Source organism: Corvus brachyrhynchos, unplaced genomic scaffold (assembly GCF_000691975.1).
Source record: "Corvus brachyrhynchos isolate BGI_N302 unplaced genomic scaffold, ASM69197v1 scaffold114, whole genome shotgun sequence".
In the NCBI taxonomy this organism is placed as follows: Eukaryota; Metazoa; Chordata; class Aves; order Passeriformes; family Corvidae; genus Corvus; species Corvus brachyrhynchos.
In genome coordinates this window covers 3,651,176-3,662,163 of record NW_008238337.1, presented here as the reverse complement: position 1 = coordinate 3,662,163, position 10,988 = coordinate 3,651,176, and the positions used below count along the sequence as shown (strand labels likewise).

Below are 10,988 nucleotides of genomic sequence, written 5' to 3'. Positions count from 1 at the left end.
CCACGGGACCTGGGCAGGAAGGAGCAATGTCCCACAGTGTCCCTGCACCAGGACCCTGCCCAAACCCACCCCTGGCTGTTTGCAGAGCAGGGGGTTCACTCACTCCCTAGAGTCAGAGGGCCAAGGCTGGGTCATGGAATCACAGAATCACAGAGCCATTAAGGTTGGAAAAGACTTCCAGAATCACCAAGTCCAACCTCATACTGAACATCCCCTGCCTGTTAAAGCATAGCACCAAGTGCACATCCACTTTATTTTTGGAACACTTCAAGGATGGTGACTCCACCACTTCCCTGGGGAGCCTGTTCCAGTACTTGACCACTATTTTCAGTGAAGAAATGTTTCCTAATATCCAACCTGAACCTCCCCTAGTGCAATTCCCCTTGTCCTCTTGCTGGTTGCCTGGGAGAAGACGTTGACCCCCACCTCGCTTCAACACCCAGAGCAAAGATGAGGGTTTGGGGCTCTGCTGGGATGTTTATACATCCAACTTAGCTCCCAAATTCACTGGGAAGTTGGCTTTGAAAATTCACCTTGTGGACAGCCATGGCTGATGGGGCAGGGGAAGAAAAAAGCTCAATTAAAACACAGTGCAAGTGGGTGGTGGAGAGACACAGCCCAGAGCATGTGGCACGGGAAGATGGGCAGCCCTGACCTACCAAAAACTGGCACCAAGCTCTCCCCGAGAGGCTTCACTATCTTTGTAGTGTCACAGTCCATGTCCTTCAAGAGGGTCTCCATGCGGGATTGGATCTGTCCCAGGAGTTTGCTGCTCTCCTTGCATTTGTTTTCGTACTTGTTGGCTTCCTTGGTGGTCTCTGTTATTTTTGCCTATCAGCAAAGGTTTTGCCAGGTGTCACACCAGCCCCTCACTGATCCCACCAGCCCAGAGCTGCCCAGTTTCAGTCTGGAGACAGAATCACAGGATCCCAGGATGGGTCAGGTTGGAAGGGACCACAGTGGGTCATCTGGTCCAACCTCTGCTCAAACAGGGTCATCTCAGAGCACAGGGCACAGGACTGTGTCCAGACTGTTCTTGAATATCCCAAGCTCCCCATGCTGGGCCAGGGCTGGCAGGAGCCCTGCAGTCACCCTCTCACCATGCCCTGGGAGCTGCCCAAACCTTTGCAGGGCCCTTTTCTGCCCACACCTCTCCAGCCACTGGCCAGAGCAGTGTTTGCAGGACCAGACCCCCTGGGATGAGTGCTGAGACGGACAGGGATATGCTGCTCTTCCAGAGGGAATTCATGGCCACCTTACCTCCAGCTCCTGCAGGACATGAGTCCGGGTCGTCTCTGCTTGTTCCTGCTCCATTGTGATGGCCATCATGTCATCCTGTGGGAACACAAGCACCGATGGAATGCCTATCTGGTGTGCCAGAGGGAGGCTGGGGGCACCCCTGGGAGCAGGGACATCTCCAGGCCAGGAGGGCAGGGGATGGATAACCCCACTTCCCACTCCAGGCAGCCCCACACGGTTCGAGGCTCCTGGCTCTCCGGGACACTGCAGTATTTTTGCTGGGTACACGGTGGCAGCATTGAGACACGTTTGGCTCCGAGAGCGCAGCGGAGTTCTAGTTTTGGCTACTCCTTTGCATCCTTCTAATACCACCTTTGTGGCCGGAGTCAGGCTCTGGTGTGGGCAGTGATGCCAGACACTCGGGAGAGGAAAAACCCACCCCAACCCAAAAGCACTACCTGGAAAGGGGAGACGTGAAAAGCCTGGAACAGACCTGGATCTCCTGGATCCTCTGCTTGAGACCCTCATTCCTGACGTTCAGCCTAATGGCATAGCCAAAGAGGATGAAAAATTTCCTGTCCTTTTCAAGGAAGTCCTCCAAGAAATCGTCGATGTCTCCGTCCGACAGCTCCAGCAGACGATTGTAGGCCACCTCATAGCTCTCCATTTGGCTCCGCTTGGCCCTCTCAGCTGCCTCAAGGGCTGAGAAAGAGACAGAGAGCCATGGTTGCCCTTTGCAGAGCCTTCCCTGCAGTGCTGTGGGGTTCGGTGCAGTGCTGGGGCAGGAGGGAGCAGGGCTGGAGGGGCTGAGGGTGCCTCTTTCACCAGGAAACAGGCATGTCGTGGGAATGGAGCTAACACCAAGGGATCCCCTACCAGGAGGATGGAATGATTAGATTAGGTTAGATTAGATGTTAGGAAGAAATTTGTTCTCTGTGAGGGTGGGGAGGCCCTGGCACAGGTTGCCCAGAGAAGCTGTGGCTGCCCCATCCCTGGAAGTGTCCCAGGCCAGGCTGGATGGGGCTTGAAGCAACCTGGAATAGTGGAAGGTGTCCCTGCCCATGGCAGGGGTGGGACTGGATGAGCTTTAAGGTCCTTTGCAACCCAAACCATTCTGTGGTTCTATGATTAAAGGAGCCGTGGCTGCACACAGGAGCAGCTCCCTGTCCCAAGGGCACCCCAGGACACTCAGTCTCACTCGGTTATCACTGTCCAGCCTTTTGGCTTGTAGGGTGAAGCTTGGGTGGGGGAGGCTGTGGGCAGGGCAGGGGTCCTGCACTGGGTTTGGGATGCAGTGCTGTAAACCACCACAAGCAGCCCCTCCATCAACTCTGTGGACTTTGGGCTTGTGGTCCCAGCCACACACATTCTCCTCTGATACCTTCCCTCTGTTTGGCCTGCTCCTTCAAGTTCGAGAGATCTGTACATTTGGCGAGGAAGAAGTTCTTCAGTCTCCAGCAACTTGATGTTGTACTGGATAGTTTCTCTGCAGCGTATATCCCGAATGTCCGAGATCCGCCCCAGATCCTCCATCCTGCAAGCGGAGAGCAGCACTCACTCGGTGTGTATGTAGAAGGCTCTGTGTTCCTGGCCACTCCCGTGACCTGGCAAAGCCCCTGTGGTGCTGTGCCTGTTTCCAGCTCTCATCTGGATGAAGTGAAGTTAGTCCAAGGCCAGCAGCAAACCAGCACAGATTTTAGCGGGGTTTTGTACTCAGGCATAGTACCCAGCTCGGGTGGGACTCAGAGGAAAGAGACTCTTCCACAGGGCAATTCACCCCATCCAAAGAAACACCTGGGATAGGTGGAATAAAACACCCTGGAGGTACCAGTCTCCCCACACTGACCAGACACCCAATTTGGCACCCAGATCCAGATGAGAGCAGTGAATCCTGTCTCTGAAGAGAAGTGTCTCTATGCCAATACTCATCGCTGGCATCACCCATCAGCCCCAAGTTTCACTCAGAGGGTGACAAGGCCACCTACCACTGCTCATAGTCTTCCGTGGCTTGCTCGATAGCAGCGTTCAACAATTTATTCTGCTTAACCAGCCTTTTTTCCAGCTTCAAGTAGCAGTTGTCATAAATGGCTTTCTGGATTTGCAGGCTTACAGTCTCTTCTCGGAGCCTGTTGTTTCGGGTCATGATGGTGTTGTACCGGACAGTGATCTGGGAGAGCAAAGCAAAAAGTTGGGAACTGCTGGGGGACTGGGGGGTTCAGATTGCTGCTTAAAGACCTTGACCAGGGCAGGGTCAAACACAGCCCAAGAGATTTGAAGCTGGCCCTGCACTATCCTCCTCCCCAAGAGAGGAAAGGCAGCAGAAGACCAGGTCAATCACAACAGGGACATGGAGCTGGCTTTGTCCAAGGCAAGGTGGCTCCAGGCAGCCCAGTTTGATCACAAAACAGGTGCAGACCTTCAGGCCTCTTGGCACAGCACAAGTGCTGCATTTGGGTCACCAAGCCTGAAGGAGCCTTTGAGATATTCTGGGAATGATCAGGCCAGGGGAACAAGCCAGGTGCTTTATGCAGCTTGTGTCAACCAAATACATTTGCACCACTGTGCTTTGTCCTGACCGAAAAGGTCTCAGGCTCCTGTGTGACCCCACACATGTTCTCCAAAAGTCTCCAAAATGTTTCCTTACGTGACTTAGATGCATCTCCAGTAACTCGATCTTCTTCTGCAGGTGTTTGTGACTCTTTGCTTCCAACACCCTCCAGGTTGTGTCTCTTTGCTTCACAATCTTTTTTTCCAGCTCTAGAACCTGCACACACACAGGGAAAAAGCCCAGGAAGTATAACCTCCGCCCCTACATTCTGGCCTCTTGTCAGGACACGGAGCCAAAGAAAATCCCCTCTGTTGACCTGCACTACAGCAACCATGCCATTAATGAGCTCGCAGTTCGAGGAGCAGCTTATATCCCAAAGGATCCCATCCTGCACATGCAGAAACATGAACTGTAACTGGGAATGGGTTTGTTTTTGTGTCATGAAGAAGTGCAGCTGCTTTTGGAGGGAACTCCAGCAGGTGTTGAACACGGCACAGCAGCACTCTGTGGAGTGGAAGAGGCAGTGAGGATGGGGCTTTGGTAGGGGTATTGGGCTGGCCAGGCAGGGATCTGTGCAGTCCTTCCTCGGAATGAGTGGAGGAAAACTTCTGCCAGAAGTGGGGAGTTGCCAGAGGAAATAAATCCATGGAAGAATGAAGCAGTTGGAGAACAGCAAAGCGGGGGGCAGGTGGGGGAGGGATGACTCAGGCAAGCCAGAGTTATCATCCCTGACGGGAAGCTAACCCTGTTGGGAAAGCTCTGCAGCACCTCCGGCAACAGCAAACTATCCAAGCATGTTCCCTGGCTTCCAGCATGGGCAGCTGGCTCTGAGAACAAGGCTGAAAGGACCTGTCACTTCCATAGCCCCACGTTTCCCTTGGCCTCCCACCCCACTGCTGCCCAAATCCAATCAGGATGTCCTCAGGAGAAGGGATGGGACATCCCTCAGACGCTGCTGCTCCTCCTCTATTTGCCACATCTCAGGCAGCACTGTTCCAGCTTTACCTCTTTTTCAAAAGAATAAAAAAAGTGAAGGGAGAAGGAGAGGGATGTTTGTGGCCCCGTGCTGCTGTGTGCCATCCCACAGGGGTGCAGGGTCCAGTGGGACAAGGTTGAGAGTCCAATCTCATTTTTCCAGTCAGTGCTGCTGACTGAATGGGAGCCTGGTTCTACCCATTTGTCATGGTCATGTGTCACTTGCCAGGAGGAATATTCCAAGGCCTGAACTAAATGCGTTTTACATTGAGGGGTTTCAGCCACAGGTCTCACTCTGTGAGTCTGCCCTGCTGTGCTCAGGCAGGGAACAGTCCAGATGCTCTCACCTGCTTGACCAGGTCAGCTAACAGGGCTTTTCTTTCTTTGATCAAGGCATCATTCTGCATTCTGGTCTGCAAAAGGCTTTGGACCTTCATACGGTTTCTGTTTTGCAGTATCACATTACTCGGGGAATAGATCTGGCTCAGCATTACTGTCACATGTCTGTGCTCTTGCTGCAGATTTTCTATTGCTTTTCTGTAAAAATGGAACAACAAATGACATTTAGCACATCCCATCTGCCAGGGCAGGTCCTTGCCCCTCCCCATCTCTGCACTGTGGTCCCCAGAACTCTTTATAAAAAAGAGGGAGCAACTTTTTACATGGGCAGATGATGATAGAACAAGAGGGAATGGTTTTAAACTAAAAGAGGAGAGATTTAGACCAGATGTTAAGAAATTCTTTCCTCAGAGAGTGGTGAGGCCCTGGCACATGGTGCCCAGAGAAGCCGTGGCTGCCCCACCCCTGGAAGTGTCCCGGACCAGGCTGGACAGGGCTTGGAGCAACCTGGGATAGTGGAAGGTGTCCCTGCCTGTGGGATTCTACAGGTCTGTGATCTCGGCATGGAGGAACTTCCCAAGCTCCAGGTGGCCAAGCAGAGCTGTACTCACTCCTGAGCCTGCATCTGCCGCCAGATATCGGCATCGTAGAACTTCCTCTTGTATGCCACATGATGAAAATGGGTCTGCAGCTGCCTGATCTCCACTTTAGCCCTTTTATCCTTCTCTTTAGCAGGGAGCTCCGAAACCTCCGCCGAGGCTTCTCTCTGCCACAGACAAGGGAGGGTTTGGTCACTTGAGCAAACGCAGCTGGCAGTGGCAGCGGGTGAGCGGCATCACTAGCTCCAGCTCTTCTTTGGCACCTGAGATATCCATCACCACGCCAAACACGCAGTGCTGGCTGAGCTGGAGCCAGCACCTCAATTCCAGGACAGGGAGAGACCTCCACCAGTGAGGAGGGCAGGTGATGGCAGGTGGTCACCTCTTTTATCACCCAGCACAACAGCGAGGACCATGTGAGTCAGAACCAGAGCCGCTTGTGCTGGGGACATGGATGAACCCAACGGGCTGCCCAGGATTGGAGCAGGAGTGCTCCTGTCCCTGACCATCAGAAGGTGACTTCTAGCTGACAAACTGCCCAGCAGGTAAGCACTGAAGGCACTTAGACGCACCACTACCCGTGTCCTCAGATGATTCAAATTCCCCAATTCTGCCTCTCCCAACACCCAAATCTCAGTCCAGGGCCTCATTCCTGGCACAGGAGGGCTGCAGAAGCAGTCCCACTGCTACCCAGCACCTTGCTGGCAGAAGCAAGCCTGGCTCCCACTGCTGGAAGTGTATTTCCATGGGTAAGATCCCCACAGTAGATCCTCCACAGTCCCTGTGAAGTTCAGCTTCAGTTTGTCCTTCTTTTTTACCTTCATTTTTCCTGTCTAACTCTGACGGTTGCTCTGCAGACACCTCGGGAAGGGAACAAGTGAAACTCTGCAGGTACAGGGTCGCTTTCCAAGGGAAGAAATGAAACAGGAGTAATGGGGCGGTTGTGTCCTCCTGCCCATCCCTCAGCACCCGCTAGCGTGTTTGGCACATGAGGAAACCATCACAGATGGCTGCAAGAGGAATAAAAGGAGAGCATTTCTGGTGATGTCATCGTGAAATTGTCGAGTTTTATAAGTAGGGGAAGAACAGATGGTTTGAGCTATTCCATCCCCGTTCAGTACCTGGGTTTCCATAGAAATTCCAGCAAGGCCAGTCCCCCCCACCCTGTGCCAGTGGGCAGAATCCCTGCAGAACACCTGGATTCAGCCCCCCTGTCCCACTGATGCCAGGCGGGCACTAGAGTGGACCCTGCATCCCTTACCCCCAGAACTGGTCCCCAGCAGCCACACTGCAGCCCCTTGGGTCTGCCTGTGTCCCCTGACACTGCTCGGCCCCACACAGGGCACTGCAGTTCCTCTCCAGCCAGGAGACAGAACCACGGTGGCAGTCGGGTATTCCCAAACATCCGCCTCTATTTCCAGCAGGAAGCTCAGGAGAGGGGAGAGCCTAGAAGGGAACTGGGCCCAGTCCCACCCTGCCCTGCCCCACCCCAGGTTCTGTGGAGCAATCGTGGGTCTGGTTGCCATGGCAGCGTCACTGCAATGGAGTGTGGATGGTGCTCCATGGATCACCAAGATGGATCAAGCAAGGAGTTGCTGGGACCCCACACTACATGGACCAAAGGGGTTTTCATGCCCCCAAACCAGCCCTGAAGCACATGCTCCAACACCTCCCTGGCTGCGTGTCCCCAGCAAAGAGAAACCCTCATTTGGAATTGACCCATAACCTGGCATTCGAAGCCTTTTGCTCCAACAGGAGCAGCCAGGGGTTCACCATCCCCAGCAGTGCTTCTGGATCACGGCTGCTGCTCCCTCCCCATCTTTTTCCCAGCTCCACATCCAGCTTTTCGGGCTTCCAACCTGGTTTTTATCTGTTTTACTCATGAAGAGACCATCACCACATCACTGCCACCGCTGTTGGCATCCAGAGCAGCAACAACTGGTGTGCCAAACTGGGGAAGGACGCTGGGGACAGGGACCGGCTAGGTGCCTGATTAGGGGACAGATTGAGGCTTCTTGCCCGCTTCTCTCCTTTCCATGCAGGGAAGCACATGGGAGCTGTGGACTGAGTCATAAGAGCCATGATAATCCTTTCCCTGTAAGCCGGAGCGCGTGGCCAGCTCCCTCCTGGGGACTCTGAACGCTGAGATCCCTGGAGGGCAGGAGCACGGGGGCTGTGTTTTGTAGCCCTGGAGTTGCTTACTCAGCTGTGGGATGAAGGGGAACAGAGCAGTGCTGAAGGTGAGCAAAGGGCAGCCTGTCCCAGTTTGCAGGGCTGCGGCGAGTTCAAAGCCACGAGCAAAATCCCTGACCAGAGCATCAGCACCTCCCCCTTATCCCAGAGACTTTGATGAGCTAACAGCCCAGCCACCAAGTTCCAGGCTAATTCCCAGCCAGACAGGCTCTGAGGAGGCATTTAATTGGAAATAATATTCATGGCAGAAAGCAGAATGTGGTGTTTGATAAGAAAAATCACAGCCGAGGGCAGAGCCACACTGGGAAGGCACCGGAGCCTGAGGATCCCACCAGGGCTGGGGGAAGCTCCCAGAGCTTTTCATGCTGTTCCTGCATGATCAACAGTTCTGTGGGATAATAACAACAACCTCTCCAAGGGTGAGGTTGTCACTCAGCCCTGGGGGCCCTGGCTGTGTTATAGTACACATCCATGCTCCTCACCCTCAGCAGAAACAGGGCCAAACCTCCAGTTCCCAAAAAAGGTAGAGGTGTAGGGATAAGCATTATTTTTACAGAAACAACGCCACTCAAAATCTTGTTTTCCCTTGGCTTGGACTAGTCCAGCCTCAAAATACAGCCCATGCTGTCTGTCCTTTTTGGGCTCTTCTCCATGGACCAATTCTCAATTGTTTAGCAATGAACAAGTCAGTAAATTAAACTATTCAGGAGGGCACTGATTTGGTAGAGTCTGTGTCTGTCTCCCTCATTGCAGAAGCACTGATTTGACTAAAGAGGATTCTTTTCACCCAAACAATGCCTGACTGTCACACTTGCTCTCAGGGAGGGTGACTTCATTGTCTGGATGGACTTTTGAGCAGAGCAGTATTGGGAGCAGGAGGAGATTGTTCATAACATCTGAATCCAAAAAGTCTCCAGCCTCTGGGAGAAACAGAAGAAAAGTGACTTTCTGTGCAATTTTCAACTTAACCCATCTTCCCTGATTTAACAAGTACATCCAGCACTGATTGACATGGAGAAATTATTCCTTCAGCAGCAGATCTGGGGGCTAATTAAAACTCATTGTACTATTTTAAGGGATGAATTCTGATCTGTGCAAGCCGTGTAAACTTTTCCTGATTCCAGCAATGATTTTCCTGTTTCACCAGGTCCAGTTCATGGGGACTGCAGGGGATGGTCAGAGCTGGGCTGGCTCTGAGCTGAGCTCCCACCTGGGAGCGTCCCATCGACGTCAAACAAAATCTCTGGGGTAAACTGGAGAATTGGGCCCATATTTTCATGCAAATGTAATACATTCATGTTACTTAATGCCTATTTATAATAAATCCAGAACTTAATTCTACTTAACCCGTCTTTAGTGTTTGACACATGAAATCGGTGAGTCAGAGGGCTATATATGGAACTGTCAAAACTTTCTTTTTTCCCTCCTCTAAAAGCCTGGATTAAATCATAATCAAATTCCCGGCAGCTCCAGCAGCAGTGCTGGGACGAGCAGGAAGATGCTGACAACTGCTAAGGCAGCTGGTGGTGGGGAAAGATCTTCTCAGGCAACAAATTGATGGCTAAAACCTCACAGAAAAGGTTCTGAATTCAGACACACGCTATGTCCATTTGCTGAAATCATAGAACCAGAATGGCTTTGCTGGAAAGGAATCTTAAAGCTCATTGAGTCCCACCTCCTGCCATGGGCAGGGACACCTTCCACTATTCCAGGTTGCTCCAAGCCCCATCCAACCTGGCCTTGGACACTTCCAGTGATGAGGCAGCCTTCAGGCTTCTCTGGGCAACCTGTGCCAGTGCTTCAAAACCCTCTGAGTAAAGAATTTCTTCTTAATATCCAATCTAATCTCTCTTTTAGTTTAATACCATTCCCCCTCGTCCTATCACCATCTGCCTGTGTAAATGTTGTCCTGTGGACCTGCAGGGATCCCTTGGCCTCATGGTGTCACCTTACCAAGACCTGGCTTGTGAACGGTGTCCCATGAGCACATTTTCTAGCCAGGCTTTTATTTCTTTCCTCTGATGAATGTTATCTTCACATGTGCATGAATCAGCCTTCAACAGGCAAGACCAGTTTTGGCCCAAAACCGTCATGAACACATTGAGAGTTGGAGAGCTGCAGCTTTTTGCAACTGGCCTGAGTTTTGCTCTGTGTTTCTTACAGAAAATGTTTCATTTCTAATACACACCGTCTACTCCTCAAATGCTGAGCTGTTCTTTCCCTGCACGATGTCACTTCTTCCAGCCTGTCCCTCCTGGATGGGGTAGAGACATCTCTGTACAGGCAAATGACTTAAAAGTTTTAAGGCTAATTGGGAGAGGTAAGGGGAGAGGAGGGTGTTGGCTGCCTCCTCGATTACAGCTGTAATTTCTCCACACTCCAAGAGGAAATTGTCATCGTAATTTCCTGCAGATGGTTTTCTTCTGAATTGCTGACACCAAGTGAAATGTGATTTCCAGCAGTGCACTGTCTCCTCCGTGGCTTTACTGGGTATTATTTCAAGCGTCGCAATAGGAGCAAGCTCCCCAAGCTTTGACTGACTTTAGGAAAGTAAAACTCGCCCACAGCAGGCTCTGCCGCTCCAGCAGAGCCAAATAACATGGATTTCACCCATCTGTGCTAACTCCCAGCCACCTTTGGCTGCAGGAGGTACACTGTGCTGAATTACTGCTCAAAGGCTGCTGCCACAGGGGGTGAATGCAGGAGGAAAATAGTCGAGGATGTGCTGAAAGCACAGAAAGAAGAGACCTCCAAAAATTTCACTGGCCTGAGGTCAAACCTGGCACGTAACAAGCACACAGACACTGCAGGATGATTTTAGCTAAAGCACAAGAACAGGGGACTGAAGGACAGAGCCATTGCAGAAGCTGCTGTCACACGAGGCCGTGTCTGACCTGGAACAGGGTTCTCTGTGCCAGCATGGGGTGGTGAGAGCCTGGCACAGGCTGCCCAGAAAAGCTGTGGATGCCCCATCCTTGGAAGTGTCCCAGGTTGGACAGGGCTTGGAGCAACCTGGGATAGTGGAAGGTGTCCCTGCCCATGGCAGGGAGTGGAATGGGATGAGCTTTAAGTTCCCTTCCAACCCCAATCATTGT

General features: G+C 52.2%; 1 protein-coding gene across 1 annotated transcript in view; it reads right to left on the bottom strand.

Moving 5' to 3' along the window:
• CCDC63 (coiled-coil domain containing 63) overlaps positions 1-7,156 on the bottom strand; it is a 7,653-nt gene extending 497 nt beyond the window's left edge. The window contains 12 exon segments of the mRNA XM_017734742.1: positions 1-7; positions 659-831; positions 1,261-1,335; positions 1,733-1,941; positions 2,621-2,694; positions 2,696-2,773; positions 3,225-3,406; positions 3,884-4,003; positions 5,110-5,299; positions 5,713-5,867; positions 6,519-6,710; positions 6,962-7,156. The exon segment at positions 1-7 is cut by the window's left edge and continues 184 nt beyond it. Of these exon segments, the coding sequence (XP_017590231.1) occupies positions 1-7; positions 659-831; positions 1,261-1,335; positions 1,733-1,941; positions 2,621-2,694; positions 2,696-2,773; positions 3,225-3,406; positions 3,884-4,003; positions 5,110-5,299; positions 5,713-5,867; positions 6,519-6,524 (1,269 nt within the window). The 5' untranslated portion in view covers positions 6,525-6,710; positions 6,962-7,156.
• Positions 7,157-10,988: the final 3,832 nt, after the last annotated feature.